The sequence below is a fragment of the Pristis pectinata genome, chromosome 26 (genome assembly GCF_009764475.1).
Source record: "Pristis pectinata isolate sPriPec2 chromosome 26, sPriPec2.1.pri, whole genome shotgun sequence".
Lineage (NCBI taxonomy): Eukaryota > Metazoa > Chordata > Chondrichthyes > Rhinopristiformes > Pristidae > Pristis > Pristis pectinata.
Window position 1 is genome coordinate 9,383,848 of NC_067430.1, and position 17,638 is coordinate 9,401,485.

Here is a 17,638-nt window from a genome sequence, read left to right on the forward strand (position 1 = left end):
CCAACAAGGAACAGAGTCGACTACCTGCCAGAGAATAGTTTGCAATGGTGTGATCATGGCCTGATCGAGGGAAGAGTCCACTCCCACTGTAGACCATACGCCGTCCCCCAGAGGAAGAGCAAACTTAGTCACCAGGAGATAACAGAGGTGAGAAAGCCCGCTGTTCCTCTTGTAGAGTTCCTTTTCTCACCAGTGCGCTGGTGTGGTTCTGCTTTTTAATTTGGATCCTCGTTACTGATGTTTCTTCTGCAGAACCTGTCCCACCTGTGGGAATCAATAACACAACAACCGTATCTCCCTCCTCCTACCGCACGTTGCTCTCCAGCTCCTGGGAGATGCTCTTAATCCTGGTACCGAGCAGACAACAAAACTTCTAGCTGCAGAGAATACGATTTATCCCCCGGACTATATCCCACCCACCCACCCCCCGCCATCACCACTGTAACGTATTACGTGAGCAGAAATAATGTCTTCAGTCCAAACACAGCCGCGTCGCTCTGGGTAAATAATTAAAACTTCATGTACAACGGTAGGCAGGTAATATTCCGTGTCTGTGCATTCCGCAAACTGCGTTCTTTCAGACCCGGGCCAAGGACCAAAACTCCCTTTCCTACCATTGTTGCTGCCTCGCCTCGGCTCCACACTCGATCCCCGAAACTCCCACCTCGCCGCCAGTCCTGGCCTTGCGCACACTTACTGTACGCTGTTGCACAACGTGAGGCAGCAGCCAGCAGCTCTGATTGACAGCGCTTCCTCGTTGATTGACGGACTCAGCCGAATAAAGGAGACCGGCCGGCTGGGCGGCAGTGGCTGGAGCCGCCAATCCCCTTTGGGGGCAGGGCCTGGATTAACCCCCTGAGTGCTGGAGCGAGTGCCTCGGACTTTAAAGATTCTGCAATTAAACAAAAACTGAAATGACCTTAATTTAAGAAAATACTATTTCAGTTAAGTGATTAAAGCATGCATCACTTGTCGTTAAGGTCGATGACAGGGTTGAATTATAAATGTCCTCAAGGACAGTTCGGTTGTGAACACTTTTCTGTGTTTGCTTGGTAACTTTCAGTGACCCATTCACAAAAACAACGAGGTCCTGATGAAGTGTCCGGACCCGAAATGTCCACTGTTCATTTCCCTCCATAGATGCTGCCTGACCTGCTGAGTTCCTCTTGTGTATTGCTCCCCCTGAACACCGACTTCTTTTAATCTCTGAGAGTCTCAGGTGATATAAGAGACTGCAGAATCCGGAGGAACACACAAGATGCTGGAGGAACTCAGCGGGTCAGGCAGCATCTGTGGAGGGAAATGGAGAGTTGACATTTCGGGTGGAGACCCTTCATCTGGACTGAAAGAGAGAGGGGAGATAGGCAGTATAAAGGGGTGAGGGGAAGGGGTGGACGATAGGTGGATCCAGGTGAGGAGAGGTGATAGGCAGATGGAGGAGGGGGGAGTGGAGATAGTGGCTGGGAGGTGACATGTGGAGGCAACAGAGGGCTGATGATAATGGAATCTGATAGGAGAGGAAGGTGATGCTTGGAGTAAAGGGAGGGAGGTGGGGAGGGCAGATGGGAACGGTGGGGGGGGGGGAAGGGGAACCAGCAAGACCAGTGAGTGGGTGATGGGCAGATAGAGCAGATGGAGGAGGGGAGAGAAACAGGGTGATGGGGGGCTGGCGGCGAGTGAAGGCAGGACTGGGTCGATCAGGAGGAGAGAGAAGGGACAGAGGGGAGCAGGTTACCAGTTGGAGAGGAAAATGGAGGGATATGGACATTCTGTAGGTTGGAGGGATTAACTATCTCGGCACGACATTGTGGGCCGAAGGGCCTGTTCTGTGCTGTACTGTTCTGTGTTCTATGTTAATTCAATGCTCATGCCATCAGATTGCAGACTAGCCAGGTGGAATATGAGGTGCTTGCCTTTAGTTTGTGTTTAGCCTCACACTGGCAGTGGAGGAGACCGAGGAGAGACATGTTGGTGTGAGAATTGTTTCCACCTATCAGTCCTTCCGCAGCCCAGGCAAAGGGTCTCAACCCAAGATGTCGACTCTCCACTTCCCTCCACAGATGCTGCCCGACCTGCTGAGTTCCTCCAGCATCTTGTTTGTTGCTCTGAGAGTCTCAGTCCCGATACAGGGTCTCCACCCAAAATGTTGACAACTCCTTCCCCCCCCCCCCCCCCCCCACAGATGCTGCTCAACCTGTTGAATTCCTCCAGCAGGTAGTCTTTTGTTCCAGCTCGCAGCATCTGTGTCTTTCAACCTCTCACCACTTAAAAAAATACCCTTCATTCCCCCTCTTTTTGTCCCCCCCCCCATTAAACATGGAACATAGAACATTACAGCACAGTACAGGCCCTACGGCTCAAAATGTTGTGCTGACATTTTATCCTGCTCTAAGATCTATCTAACCCTTCCCTCCCACATAGCCCCCTATTTTTCTATCATTCACGTGTCTATCTAAGAGTCTCTTAAATGTCCCTAATGTATCTGCTCCCACAACCTCTGTCGGCAGTGCGTTCCACACACCCACCACTCTCTGTGTAAAAAAAAACTTACCCCTGACATCCCCCTTATACCTTCCGCCGATCAGCTTAAAATTATAGTCCCCTCGTGTTAGCCATTGTCGCCCTGGGGAAAAGTCTCTGACTGTCCACTCAATCTATGCCTCTTATCATCTTGTACACTTCTAATCCTCCTTCTCTCCAAAGAGAAAAGCCCTAGCTCTCTCAAACTATCCTCATAAGACATGTTCTCCAATCCAGGCAACATCCTGGTAAATCTCCTCTGCACCCTCTCTAAAGCTTCCACATCCTTTCTATAATGAGGCGACCAGAACTGAACACAGTACTCCAAGTGTGGTCTGACCAGAGTTCTATAGAGCTGCAAATTCATCTTGCGGCGCTTGAACTCAATACCCTGATTAATGAAGGCCAACACTCCACACGCCTTCTTAACAACCCTATCGACCTGCGTGGCAACCTTGAGGGATCTATGGATGTGGACCCCAAGATCCCTCTGTTCCTCCACACTGCTAAGAGTCCTGCAATTAACCTTGTATTCTGCCTTCAAATTCGATGTCCCAAAGTGTGTCACTTCACACTTATCCGGGTTGAACTCCATCTGCCACTTCTCAGCCCAGCTCTGCATTCTATCAATATCAATTAAAGTTAATGACTTCACACTTTCCCACATTACATTCTGTCTGCCATGCCACTTCCCATCTACTTCACCTACCTATCTCCCCCGAAGCTTATTTGCATCCTCTTCACAACCCACACTGATCCCTGGCTATGTGATAACAGCAAACTTGGTCCCCTCATCTAAAACACTGATGCAGACTGAGAACAATTGTGGCTCCAGCACTGATCCCAGTGGCACTCCAGTAGTCATAGCCCCTGAAAATGACCCATTTATTTCTACTGTGTTTCATCCAATCCTCAAGCCACGCAAAAATATAATCCCCATTACTGCACACTCCATTGTTGTTTAATTATCGCACATGCAGCACCTTTTCAAACATGTTCTGAATATCCAAATGCACCGTGTCCTCTGGTTCACCTTTATTTGTTATGTTAGTTACAGTCTCAAAAAGCAATATATCAAACATATGTCATGATTTCCCTTTCATAAATCCATGTTGACTTGCCCAGTCCAGTCATGATATTCCAAATACCTAGTTACAATTTAATAACAGATTTAAACAGTTTCCCTACTACTGATCTCAGGCTAATTGGTCTGCAGTTCCCCATTTTCTCTCTCTCTCCCCTTTTGTTGATAGTAGTGTTACATTGGCTACGTTCCATTCTGCAGGAACCATTCTAAAATCTCTGGAAGTCTGGAAGCTGATAGCTTGTGCATCCGCCGTCTCTATAACCACCTTCTTCAAAAAGCCAGCATGTGCTTTCTCAGGTCCTGGGATGTTTTCGTCTTTCAGCCCCAGCAACTTCTCCAATACTACCTTTTAATCAATGCCATCTCTTTCATCTCCTCATTCAGTCTAGACCTGTAGATCTGTACGATTTTGGTCAGACCACATTTGGAATATTGTGAGCAGTTTTGGGCCCCATATCTAGGGAAGGATGTGCTGGCATTGGAGAAGGTCCAGAGGAGGTTTACAAGAATGATCCCAGAAATGAAAGGGTTAATACATGAGGAGTGTTTGATGGTTCTGGGCCTATACTCGTTCAGAAGGATGAGGGGGGATCTCATTGAAACCTACCAAATATTGAAAGGCCTGGATAGAGTGGAGAGGATGTTTCCAGTAGTGGGAGAGTCTGGGACCAGAGGGCAGAGCCTCAGAATAGAAGGATGTTCCTTCAGAACAGAGATGAGGAGGAACTTCTTTAGCCAGAGGATGGTGAATCTGTGGAATTCATTGCCACAGACGGCTCTGCAGGCCAAGTCATTGGGTGTATTTAAAGTGGAGGTTGATAAGTAAGGGTGTCAAAGGTTACGGAGAGTAGGCAGGAGAATGGGGTTGAGAGGGAAAAATAAATCAGCCATGATCGAATGGCAGAGCAGACTTGAAGGGCCAAATGGCCTAATTTTGCTCCTATGTCTTATGGCCTTCCAGTAAGTTCTCTGTGTCTTCTACCATGAAGGCAGACAACATATTTAATTTCTCAGCCATTACCTTATTCCCCAATATAATTCCTCTTGTCTCAGTCAGTGAAGGGCTCATGTTGACTTCAGCTAATCTTTTCATTTAAACACATCTGCAGAAACTCTCACAGTTTGTGTTTATGTCTCCCGCTTGCCTTTCCCTCTCCTTATCAATGGCTTCGTCCTCTGATGAATTCTGAAATTTTCCATTCCTCAGGTTTACTGCTGTTTTTGGAAACTTTATATGACTTTCTTGTTACATCTAATGCTAGCTTTAACCTCTCTCACTTGTAAACTAGGTATTCATTCTTTGAATGCTTACTCTCATATCACTTAGTGTGGTTTCCCAATCTATATAGTTAATTTATGCCTTCTGCCCTTAGAGTTGTCTTTTTTTAAACAAAATTAAGACCCTAGTTTCAGACTGAACTAGATCACTTATGCGTTTTATATAAGCCATCACCTTATGATAACTATTCCCTCAAGGTTCCTTAACTACCAGATCACCCTTTAATCCTTTCTCACTACATAGTAATAAATCTAAAACAGCCTTTTTCACCATTGGTTTGACAACATACATTTCTAGAAAACTATCACCAATGCACTCCATGAATTCATTCTCCAAACTCTTGCTGCTGATTTGGCTTGACCAGAGTACATGCAGATTAAAGTCCTACATAAGGGGGCATGATTTTAAGGTGATTGGAGGAAGGGGGATGTCAGAGGTAAGTGTTTTACACAGAGAGTGGTGGGCGCGTGGAACGCACTTCCAGCAGAGGTTGTGGGGGCAGATACATTAGGGACATTTAAGAGACTCTTAGATAGACACATGAATGATAGAAAAATGGAGGGCTATGTGGGAAGGAAGGGTTAGATAGATATTAGAGTGGGATAAAATGTCGGCACAACATTGTGGGCTGAAGGCCCTGTACTGTGCTGTAATGTTCTATGATTATTGTATTACTCTTGTTACATGCATCTCTAATATCCTGTTTTCTACTATGCCCTGAATTACCATCACCGTTTGGGGGCTTAATATAAAACTCTTACCAATGATTGCTGCCTCGTGCCATTTCTCAACTCCACTCAAACGGATTATACTGGATTTTCTGAGCTAGGATCCTGCCTCTCCATGTCCTTCATCCCTTTCTTTGAGATCAGGTCGACCCAAACTCCTTTTCCCTTTTACCTGTCTCTTCTAAAAGAGAAGTTTCCTGGAATGCTTAATTCTCAGTCTGGGCCAGCTTGTAACCATGTCTCTGTAATGGGGTTTACATTGTATCCATTTATCTCTTTTTGTGCTATTAATTCACCTATCTTGTTATGAACAGTGTGATTTCAGATTAAGAGCCTTCAGTTTTGCCTTTTGACCATTTTCCCCTGCTTTGATGATAATTGGAGGCATCTTTTAAAATTTGCTTTCCCCTGTCCCTTCCTGACACACTCTGGTTATCATTCACCATTTTGCTAATCTGCACCATTGCTTTGTCCTTTCTATTGCTCTTGATTTTATCTGAACTCTTTTCCCTCTATTTAGTTGAAAGCCTTATCTACAAAGCCTAGGTTATAATGATTCACTGGGACACTGGTCCCAGCCATGTTCCACTGAATCCCATCCCAACAGAATAGTTCCCACTTTGCATAGTACTTATGCCAGTGGCTCCTGAATTGAAATCCATTTCTCCCACAGCAACCTTTGACGAAGGATGTGATTGCGCTGGAGACAGTGTAGAGGACATTCACCAGGATGTTGCCTGGATTTCAGAACCTCCTTCATCCAGTCTGGGTCATTGATTCCCACACCGACCAGAGCAAATGGAGCTTTCCCCTCCTATTCCATTTTTCTCCAGCCCTGAGGAGATGTCCTTAACCCCAGCACAGGCCAGGCAATACAACCTTTGGGACTCATGCTGCAGAGAACAGTAGTTCTCCCCCTAACTATGCTGTCCTTATTACCATGACATTTCTTTTCACTGCCCACTTGAATGCCCATGTAGCACAGTACTGTGATCAGTTTGCTTATTCCCCCCGCAGTCTTTGCTCTTGTCCACATGGGCTGCAAGAACCTCATACACATTGGACAATGTCAAAGGCTGAGACTCCTGCAATACTACCCCTAGGATCCCCATTCCTGCCTCAGTTGTTGTCACACCCTCTTGTCTCTTGACCGTTCAGTCCAACAGTACTTAGTCTGAGGAATGTGACTGCATCCTGAAGTAAAGTGTCAGATTAATATTTTCCCTCCCTGATGCATTTCAGTGTTCAATTCTCAGACTCTGTCTCATCAACTCTAAGCTGAAACTCCAGAAACTGCAGACACTCAATGAGGTATTAAATCTCACTCTGTCTGCTGTTGCTGGGAAATGCAATTACTTCTATCAAGTCCCACATACTACAGTCACAGCACATCATCTGCCCTGCCATGTCTGTCTTAAAATATTTATTTATTTAATCAATTTATTTAATTCTGTCATATTTTTCCCTACTCCACCAAAGCCCCTTACTCAGCGGGGTCCATAGTCTGTGGACACTGTGCTCACAGAATGCTGTGTTAATCAAATACCAGGCTTTTAGATGGCAGCACACATTCAGTTTCCCAGGAAACCTGATTCAATTAATCAGTTCCAGCTGGTTATCCATTCACCTGGAAGACTAATGACTGCTTGTGTACCATTTGACATCACCGCAACTTAAAACCAAATGGTTAAGAGAATTTAACCGTGAAGCTAAATTAAACAAATGAAGATTCAAAATAAAATTAAAATCACTTCCCTACCCACTCCATGGATGTTGCACTTAGAGACTGCTGTACTAAAAAAAAACACTGTAATCTGATCATAGATTTAGTCTCCCATCAGTTAAACTGAAAAACTGAAGGTCTACTTATGATCAATGAAATACTCCCAAAATATGGTTACTGTTAAATGTAGGACGTACTGCAGTCCATTTATACACAGTACGATCCCACAAATAGTAACATAATAATGACACGTCATTAAGGGATAAATCCAGTCAGGTCACTAGGGTGAATACCCTTGATCTTCTTCACATGGTGCCATTGGATCTGGGAGGGCAGACTGGGCCAGATTTAATACCTCATCCATGAATTAAGAGTGCAGCTCTGTTGCAGTGTATTGGTAGAGTATGTGTTGAGATCTCAGAGTGGAATTTGAATCTCAGAACTTCAGACTCACACCAAGGGTATCTGAGGTAACACTGAACACAGCCAATGTCATATCTTTGTAGGCATTTGGTAATCTTTGTTTGAATTTTACCAGCACCTGGAAGATGATAAGAGAGATGTGAAGGAGGCATCTGTTATCACTTGTAACCTCACACATTCTTGTGCATTGTTAATACAATGGTAGAATGTGAGGTATTTCTATAACTCAGAACCACCTGATGCAACTTCACATTCCGTGAAGTTGCGTAAAGTGCAGTGACTACAGTCAGGAATGTGCCAAACATTTTCCACACAGTGAGATCTCAAAAACAGCAGCGAGGGGATCTGCCCTAGATTGGGGTTGGAATGATGACCAGGACACCAGAAAAAATCTTTGCACTTCTGAATAAAGCAATGCAACCTTTTTTTTTTAGCAATTTCAACAGGAGTTATAGGTAACTGGGATCTCAGTCAGAGAATGGCACCCCTGATGGCACTGACACATTCTCTCTGTGCTGAACAGAAGAGTAAAGAAAGTAATTAATGCAATTATTTAACAACATTTTGGAAGCTCCTCTTTTTGCAATGGAATACATTGCAGACAAAGTTCAGGGTGAACTATATGTCAAAAGATGGACAAGGAAACTTTCTGCAGTCGCTCTGCCTTAGCTGATGTACCAGAGCACATCCAACTTTAACGTCAGTTGGAAGAAGTACCGAGAATGGGTGTCTATGTCCGTCACCAGCAGTAGCCCAGTAACATCACCACTCAGAGATGCCTGAGTCCTGCCAAACTGAGACTACAGTGGCCTGTGAGAGAACCAGTCAGAGAGCTAGATTGACTTGATCTTGTCCTTAAAAAAAAGACGCATCTGCCCATTGGTAGAAGTCTACCACTCTGTTCCTATGGAAACAAAAGTCCATATTCACACAGAGAATGCCTTCCATCATTTGTGTGATACTATGTCAGTACAAAATGGGAGGGTTCAGTAAAGATCCCACAGCTCACTATTGGACATCACTGTGACGCTGAGAGCCATCGGAGGTGGAACACTGTATTCCTCCACCATCTCCACCCTCATGGACTGGCAGATTACTCACTCCAACACTGGCATCAAGTCAAGTGAAGGGCATTGGTTCAACAAAGAGCACAGAACAGCATGCCAGCTGTAGAACCAGACATGGCTAAAAATGACACGTTAATCTGCAAAGCTACAACCTAGGGCTATAGTCATGCTAAACTGCAGATGTAGGATGCAATATACTGAGGTAAGTGAACTCACAACTAACAAATCTATCAAAGTTCTGCAGCCCAGCCACAACTGGTCATGAATAATGGAGGAGGAATAGCCAACTGATGGGAAGTGGGGGCTCCAAAATGGAGTCCAGCATTTGAGTGCAAAAGGCAAGGTTGAAGTGCTTGCAACCATCTTCAACTAGCAGGGATGAAGGATGAATCATCTTCACCTCTTATGAGCCTTTATCATCACTGGAGCAAAGCTTCAGTCAATTGGAATCACTGGACATGATATCAGGAATTAGCTGTGAATGCAGCAATGGTTGTGGTGCTGAGACTATGCCCCAGAACTAACAAGCAGATCCTGTACAACTATAAACCTATGTGGAAGGCTATCTGGCTTTGCCCTGGAAAAGGTAGGACAAATGTAGTGTGGTCAATTTCTTCTTCATCAGTCAACTACAAGCCTCAGGACAGCCTTGGTCCAAACATGAACAAAACAGCAGAATTTCATATATGAGACATGAGTGACTATTCTTGTGTTGAAGACATCATTTGACCGGGTTTGACATAAAGAATAACTAAAGTCAATAGACACCAATGGCTGGAGTCATGACTAGCACAAAATAACTGTCCTGATGCAGGGTCTCAAGCTGAAACATCAACCGTTTCTTTGCCTCCACAGATGCTGCTTGACCCGTTGGAATCTTTCAACAGTTTGTTCTTTGCTACAAGCTAAAATGGTTCTGGTTTTTGGAGGCAAATCATCTCTGTCACAGGACAGTACTACAAGCATTCTGCAGGACAGTGCCCTATGGCCAAACATCTTCTGCTGCTTCATCTGAAGTGCAGATGTTTGCTGACAATTCCATACTGTGTAGTTCCATTTGCAACTCCTCATCTAATAGAGTCCAGCTCTGCCTGGTGTAGGACGTGGACAGGATACACCCATGGACTGCTGTGGGAAATAACATTTTTGTCAGGGAATGAATACCTCCAACAAAAGAGAAATTAACCACTGTCCTCCTCCACCCCTGTATTTTGAAATTCCGTGCCATTAGATTCATAGTCTCTCACCATCACCTTTGATCATGAAGTCAATTGGACCAACCACACAAATATTACGATAAATGTCTCACTTCCTGATTACCTTTCCACCGCTGAGTCAAGACTGCGATGCAACACTCTTCACTTTCCTGGATGAGTGCTGCTCCAACAAGGGAGAGAATAAAATGAGATTAGCGGAAGGTTAGTGTAAATGGGTGGTGGAGGTTGGCATGCACTTGATGGGCCAAAGGGCCTGCTTCTGTGCTGTAGTACACACTAACTCTCAAGATGGTTGAACCATCCTCGGCAAAGCACCCTGCATGACTGGTGGTGGTGAGCTGCTTTCTTGAACCTCTGGAGTCCTTCTTGTGGAGGTACTCCCACGGGGCTCTTGCAGAGTGAGTTCCAGGATTTAGACCCAGTGATGGTGTAGGAATGGGCTTGTATTTCCAACTGAGGATGGCGTGTGACTCAGGATGGGAATTTGCAGGCAGTGGTATTCCCTTTGCCTGCTGCCCCTGTCTTGTTTAGTGGGAGAGATCACTGGCTCGGGTTGGAGACCTGTTGCCTAGTGACTGCTGTGCAGCTTGTGGAGCCACCATGCACTGCCACTGGAGGGGTTTGTTTCCTGGCTCAATGCATCTCTGAAGATCTGAAACTAAAACGGTGCTCTGAATCTGCTTGAGTAATACCCAGTCAGCATTCTTGACAGAATTTGAGTAACTTGGAGTCAGATACTGATCCAGTCATACAGGCTTCTTATCTTTGAAGTGTGTGACTGGATTCCTCTCTGAATCAAGTTTGTTCAGGGAAAATAATAACTTTTTCTTCTTCTGCTCAGGCAGTCCCTCGTGGCCAGTACTGAATTGCTTCCACTCCATTTGTGAGAGTGGAAGATGTCTGTGTATCTTTTAACGTGGAGTAGTTATTGAACAACAGCTACCACCTGATCTTGTGTCAATCCACACAAGCAAACTCACAGGCAACCACACTCACACACAAACACACACATTCAAAAACAGACACTCACTGTATGGACACGTGCAAAAAATACCCCCATGCAAGATATAAGATAAGATTTCTTTATTTGTCACATGAACATCAAAACACACAGTGAAATACATCTCTTTGCATAGTGTTCTGGGGGCAGCCCGCAAGTGTCACCATGCTTCCGGTGCCAACATAGCATGCCCACAACTTCCTAACCCGTACGTCTTTGGAATGTGGGAGGAAACCGGAGCACCCAGAGGAAACCCACACAGACACGGGGAGAACGTACAAACTCCTGACAGACAGTGGCCAGAGTTGAACCTGGGTCACTGGCGCTCGTAAAGCGTTACACTAACTGCTACACTACCGTGCCTGCCCTAAACCACACCAATGCAAAAACACAAACACATATGCATACATACACAAGCAGACACTTATATGCAGAAACTCTCACATAGGCATTCACACACAAACACAAACCGACACAAAAACATTCAAACTTACACATATACTAACACATACAAAGACACACACATACCTACAGACACAAACACACACGTGAAACACAGGCGCAAACACATATGCACAAATACATATGTCCACACATAGGCAGGCACACATACAAGCACACACACACAGACACACTTAGACACAGACACATGTCGAAACATACACACGTGCATCATCTTGCCTCCAGTCTCCTTGTTGTTCGCCTACACTCTGAACTGATCTCACTGTCAGTCCCCCCCCCCCAATACTGCCCTTCCACCCTCAGCCTCCCCCCTCTGTCTCTCCTCCTCCCTTCCTCTTCCCTCTCTCTCAGCCACTCTCCAGTTGCTGGCTGCTCACTCTCCCCCAGAGTGAGGCTTTCCCCTGACTGCTGCCTCTCACCCCCTTTGTGGCTGCACTCCAATTGCCGAATGGTGCTCCCACCCCACCCCTCAATCCCGGCTGCCCAGAGCCCGTGGCCCAGCTGGATCCCCGATCCTCTCCCAGAAAGCCTCAGCAACTTCCTCAGCTAACTGCCCAGAGCTATCTGATGTCAGCAGATCGCAGTCTCCTGCATTCAGCCAGCATGTTGGTGGATCCCAGTACATGTCTCCTGGCTGAGTAGATGGATTCGTCCTGTGGGAGTGGGAGCATATGAGCTCATGACATGACCCTGTCTCCCACTAACCCTAAACCCACGGGGACCATCTCCCACTGACCCTAAACCCATGGGGACCATCTACCACTTACCTTAAACCCATGGGGACCATCTCCCACTGACTCTAAACCCACGGGGACTGTCTCCCACTGACCCTAAACCCATGGGGACCATCTACCACTTACCTTAAACCCATGGGGACCATCTCCCACTGACTCTAAACCCACGGGGACTGTCTCCCACTGACCCTAAACCCACAGGGACCCTGTCTCCCACTGACCCTAACCCACGGGGACCCTGTCTCCCACTGAATGTAACCTCACGGGGACTGTCTCCCATTAACCCAAAACCCATCAGACCTCTGTCTCCCACTCACCCAAAACCCAGCCTACCCCTCCACCCACAAGGAGAAATGTTGAGACATTGCAATAGGATCTGAGTAGGATTAACATATTCAAATCTCTCTCTCTCTCTTGCTCTCTCATACTGTGAAGTTTAAGGACTAACAGCAGCACATTTGCCAAAGTTTCCACTGAGGATATGATTTTGGTTGCACCTGGGTTTGATTAAAACCACTTAAAATCCATTCAGTTTTGTCACAAGGGACGGACATTGAAAAGGCCACAAAGGAAAATGATGGCAGCACCACTGGAGAAAGTCCACAGGAAGGAGCAGCAGAGAGATTTAAACTTATGCCCTTAGGTCAAATGTCCGGCCACTGGTAACCTAACAATGATACCACCACACCCACTTCCAGGCCCTTCATTACCCAACTGATGATTACAGTCTATCAGTCAAATAGCCTCTTTTTCTTGTGTCTGATTTCTTTTTATAACTAACAAATGGAAGTATTCAAAGGAATTAGAAAAAAATTTCTCATTGCTCCTGTATTTTTGCTCCAGGATGCTTGCGTCAGAGTATCTCAATTGATTCAGATACCTGGTTGGCAATATCCACTGGGTGATGTTTGTTTTGAGGTACAACGCCAGAGTTAGACTGAGAGAACTCAACAACAATCAATGAAATCTGGAGGATCTGAAAGAAAGTGAAGCACTGTTTGGTAAATGAGAAACATCTGACCATCAGATAGATAACAGGAAACAGAACAGCTTAATATTATAATGACGTGCACAAAATTCCTTTCCAAGGCTGTCAATATCTTCAGCTTCTTCAACTGCAGCTTTAATTTAGTGGCACATTTATTTTCCAAATAAACTTTGGAAATATCACATGTTAAAATATTTTTATCTGCGTTAATGACAGCTGTTGTTTTAAGCAATGCCACAGAAAAGCCTCAAAGTTTTAAAGCTTAAAAACTTAACACTGTCTCAGACTATATACTTTTTTCTCTCTCTCAATCTTGCACTAGTGTTGTTATGTTTATAGAGTCATAGTCAAAGAGTCATACAGCACGGAAACAGACCCTTCGGCCTAGCTGGTCCATGCTGACCAAGATGCCCCATCCAAGCTAGTCCCAGTTGCCAGCATTTGGCCCATAACATTCTAAACCTTTCCAATCCATGTACCTGTCCAACTGTCTTTTAATAGTTGTTATTGTACCTGCCTCAACCACTTTTTTTTAATCAAAATAAACTTTATTCATAATAAAAGAAACTATATACAATAATAAAACAGTTCAAACCTTTACATTCGTGTACAGTTCCATTTTTAGTGTTACCTTTTTATATATAAAAAACACAGCACCGATGCCACACGCGTGGCTCCCTGGGGTGATACCCCAATCCCATCCCATATTTACAACATCTGAGGGGCTTCCTCGCCTGACCCTGCCCCTCCTTCTCCTGTGGCAGAAGAACCCTAAACTGTCGTCCTTCCCCACCGAGCCCTTGCGCTGGCTGCATTCACCCCTATCTATGTCCTTCATGAGATAAGAAAGAGTATTTTTTGTTATGTTTGTTCTGTTGTTTATTTTGCACATGTGTAATTTAGGTAGAATTCATGTTAATTTAAGTTCATGTTAACCTATGTTTGTCCTCATCCTGTAAATTACTGTGCTGCGGCTGCAAGAAGCTAATTTTCATGGCATTTATACCCTGGGTGTGTATGCCTATGACAATGATAAGCTTTAACTTGAAGGCAATTTCCTGTTCCTATCTTAATCCAAGTACATTATACTGAAGTGTAATAATTTAGCACAAAGTTATAAGTTTGCTGTTGGGATTTTGTATTTTTAAAGAAGTCCAAATTTGTGCTCTTTGGAATTTTGGATCTCATTGATCTCCACTGCTGGAGTTTTCCTTGCTCTGCGTCTCGGCTGCTGTGTCTTGGCCAATATTTATTGTTCTGCCAATGTAATAAAAACAGATGGTCTGGTCATTATTATATTGCAGCTTGTTGAAGCTGCAAATTGGCTACCTCTTCAGGGACTGCACTTCAAATGCACTTCATTGGCTGCAAGGTGCTTTGGGACATCCTGAGCCCAGAGATGATGCTATTTAAATGCAAGTCTTGCTTATGTTTGAGTAATTGATTGAAATTTAATTTGATGACCAATTCACAACATTGTATCATGCAAGGAGAAAAGGAAAAGGCAAATTTGACAGACTGTGGACTTTCCTTTCTCTAGGAATTATAGGTTTTTATTGAAAAACAGGTATAATAGTATGTAAATACTGACACATACTGTATGTAATAGCTTGACTTGGCAAAATAAAATATCAGAGACATGTTGATTGGTTTCTTCATATTTGTTTGAGAAATCCCCAGTGTTAAGAAGAATGGGAGTTCCCTTAATCTCTCATCCTCTTCACACTCTGTCTTCCTCCTTCAGTTGTCCCTTGGGGCCGAGGATGATGGTTCACTCTGTTCTTATGGATTGTCTGCATACAACCGAGTTGTGAGTTTAACTAGTAACTGCTTTCTCTCATTGTCAATGCTGCCACTTCCTTCCAGCCTTGAATGTTGGTTGGGATGTCTCTGACTTTCTGCTACAGGTGACTCTTGTGGAGTAACTTTGTCAACAATCGCCACACATCATCAGCACCCAATCCCACAGGAGTGGACTCAGTAATGTTTGGTCTTGAATTTGATCTTAACTTCTCTCCCTTTTGTCCCCTGCTGCTCTCGTTGTATGGGTCTACATGCAACACCTACACTCTGGCATTCATCCAAAGATTCACTCCACCATAGAACACAGAACACTACAGCACAGTACAGGCCCTTCGGCCCACAATGTTGTGCCGACATTTTATCCTGCTCTAAGATCTATCTAACCCTTCCCTCCCACATAGCCCCCTATTTTTCTATCATTCATGTGTCTATCTAAGAGTCTCTTAAATGTCCCTAATGTATCTGCCCCCACAACCTCTGCAGGCAGTGTGTTCCACGCACCCACTACTCTCTGTTTAAAAAAACTTACCCCTGACATGCCCCTTATACCTTCCTCCAATCACCTTAAAATTATGTCCCCTCGTGTTATCCATTGTCGCACTGGGAAAAAGTCTCTGACTATCCACTCGATCTATGCCTCACCATCTTGTACACCTCTATCAAGTCCCCTCTCATCCTCCTTCTCTCCAAAGAGAAAAGCCCTAGCTCGCTCAACCTATCCTTATAAGATGTGCTCTCCAATCCAGGCAATATCCTGGTAAATCTCCTCTGCACCCTCCCTAAAGCTTCCACATCCTTCCTACAATGAACTGAACACAGGACATGCTTAGACAGTGAGAGTTGGAAGTAATTCCGAGAAGTGGAATATCACAGTTTCTTGGAACATCACAATATTCCAAGAAATTTGCAACAGTGAAATGAGCACTCATCAAAATTGTCCAGATGTTGAAACTATAAGCAACTATAGGGCATTATTGTACCAATTACAATTTTTCCAATATTTTCATTCAGCCCATGTCAGCTCAGAGCAATCCCCTCAATCCCATTCGCCCACATCATCCTCTGACCTATTATCTCTCAACCTCACCTTGCCCAACTACACAATGGGCAATTTACAGTGGCTAATTAACCTACCAATCAGCACATCTTTGGGATGTGGGAAGAATCTTGAGCACCTATGTGGTCACAGGGAGAACATGCAAACTCCACACAGTCACATAAGTCAGGATCAAACCCATACCATTGGAGCAATGTGGTAGCTGCACTAACATCTGTGCCACTGTGCCATCCATTCGATGTTCAAGACCTTACACACTGCATATTCCATGGCCTACAAGCTTCCATATTTATATTCATGTTCAACACACAAAATGCTGGAGGAACTCAGCGGGTCAGGCAGCATCTACCGAGGAAAATGGACAGTCGATGTTTCGGGTCGAGACCCTTCATCTTGACTGTCCATTTCCCTCCATAGTTCCTCCAGCTGTTTGTGTGTTGCACCAGATTCCAGCATCTGCAGTCTCGAGTCTCAATATTCACTTATTTACTATTTAAAAAAGGCATAAGCAATGTGCTTTACAACCAATAATGTAGTTTATAGGAAGTAAGATACAAGCAAGGCTCTTTAAAACCAATAAGTGGTTTAAAGTCAACCAACAATATGCAAGCAATGAGCTTTACAGTAACTTTAAAGTAAACTGCTTTGCAACCAATAAAATGCAAACAAAGTGCTTTACAACCAATAATGGGGCAGCACGGTAGTGTAGTGGTTAGCATAACACTATTACAGCACCAGCAATCTGGGTTCAATTCCGGCCACTGTCTGTAAGGAGTTTGTACGTTCTTCCCATATCTGCGTGGGTTTCCTCTGGGTGCTCCGGTTTCCTCCCACATTCCAAAGACGTATGGGTCAGGTGCTGTGGGCATGCTAAGTTGGCGCCAGGAGTGTGGCAACACTTGCAGGCTGCCTCCAAAACATTCTATGCAATGATGCCTTTCACTGTGTTTCGATGTACGTGACTAATAAAGAGATCTTATCTTATGTACAAGCTCACTGAGAATTTCCCTGCATTCACAGTGTTTATTTCACATTCCTATCATCTGCATTACTTAGCTCTTTTACATACAAGCAAAATCCTTTGCATCACAGTAAATACAAGCTAGGGTCTTTACAGCCTACAGCCTACACAAGCATCCATCTCCACCTGCTTCACAAATGACTTTGCTTCCGTTATAAGAACATTAGATATAGAACAAGGAGAGCAAGGGTTGCTATTCATGGTTACACTAAATGGTTCTCTTCTGTCTGGCATCAACACAGTCGGAAGAACAGTCACTGTCTGTCCCATAAAGTTCCACAGTTCTGTGATTCTGACTAGTATCTGTGTGGTCCCAACTTATAGGAATGGAAGAGCTTTTGGCTAAATCAGGGACACATAAATAATTAAAAAGAGAAACATTTTAAGGAACCTTGATTAAATAATTTTAATCAATAATAAATATAATATTTTTTAGCAGGATGATGGGGCTCCAGAAAAATAACAGAGTTTAAGTGAATGATACTCAGAGTGACCATAGAAACCATTTTTAAAATCCTTGGGTAGCAAG

At 44.4% G+C, this 17,638-nt stretch overlaps 1 protein-coding gene across 5 annotated transcripts in view; it reads right to left on the reverse strand.

The window, feature by feature from the left end:
• LOC127583286 (endothelin-converting enzyme 1-like) overlaps positions 1-17,638 on the reverse strand; it is a 251,969-nt gene that overhangs the window by 179,385 nt on the left and 54,946 nt on the right. Inside the window, exon 1 of one of the 5 annotated variants that reach the window (XM_052039078.1) lies at positions 615-740. The exons of 2 other annotated variants lie outside the window; for them this stretch is intronic. In XM_052039078.1, coding sequence (XP_051895038.1) covers positions 615-617 — 3 coding nt within the window. In that variant the 5' untranslated portion in view covers positions 618-740. Of the gene's footprint in view, positions 1-614; positions 741-17,638 lie in introns of those variants that run through there. 2 more of the 5 variants (XM_052039082.1, XM_052039076.1) reach the window with 2 other exon arrangements.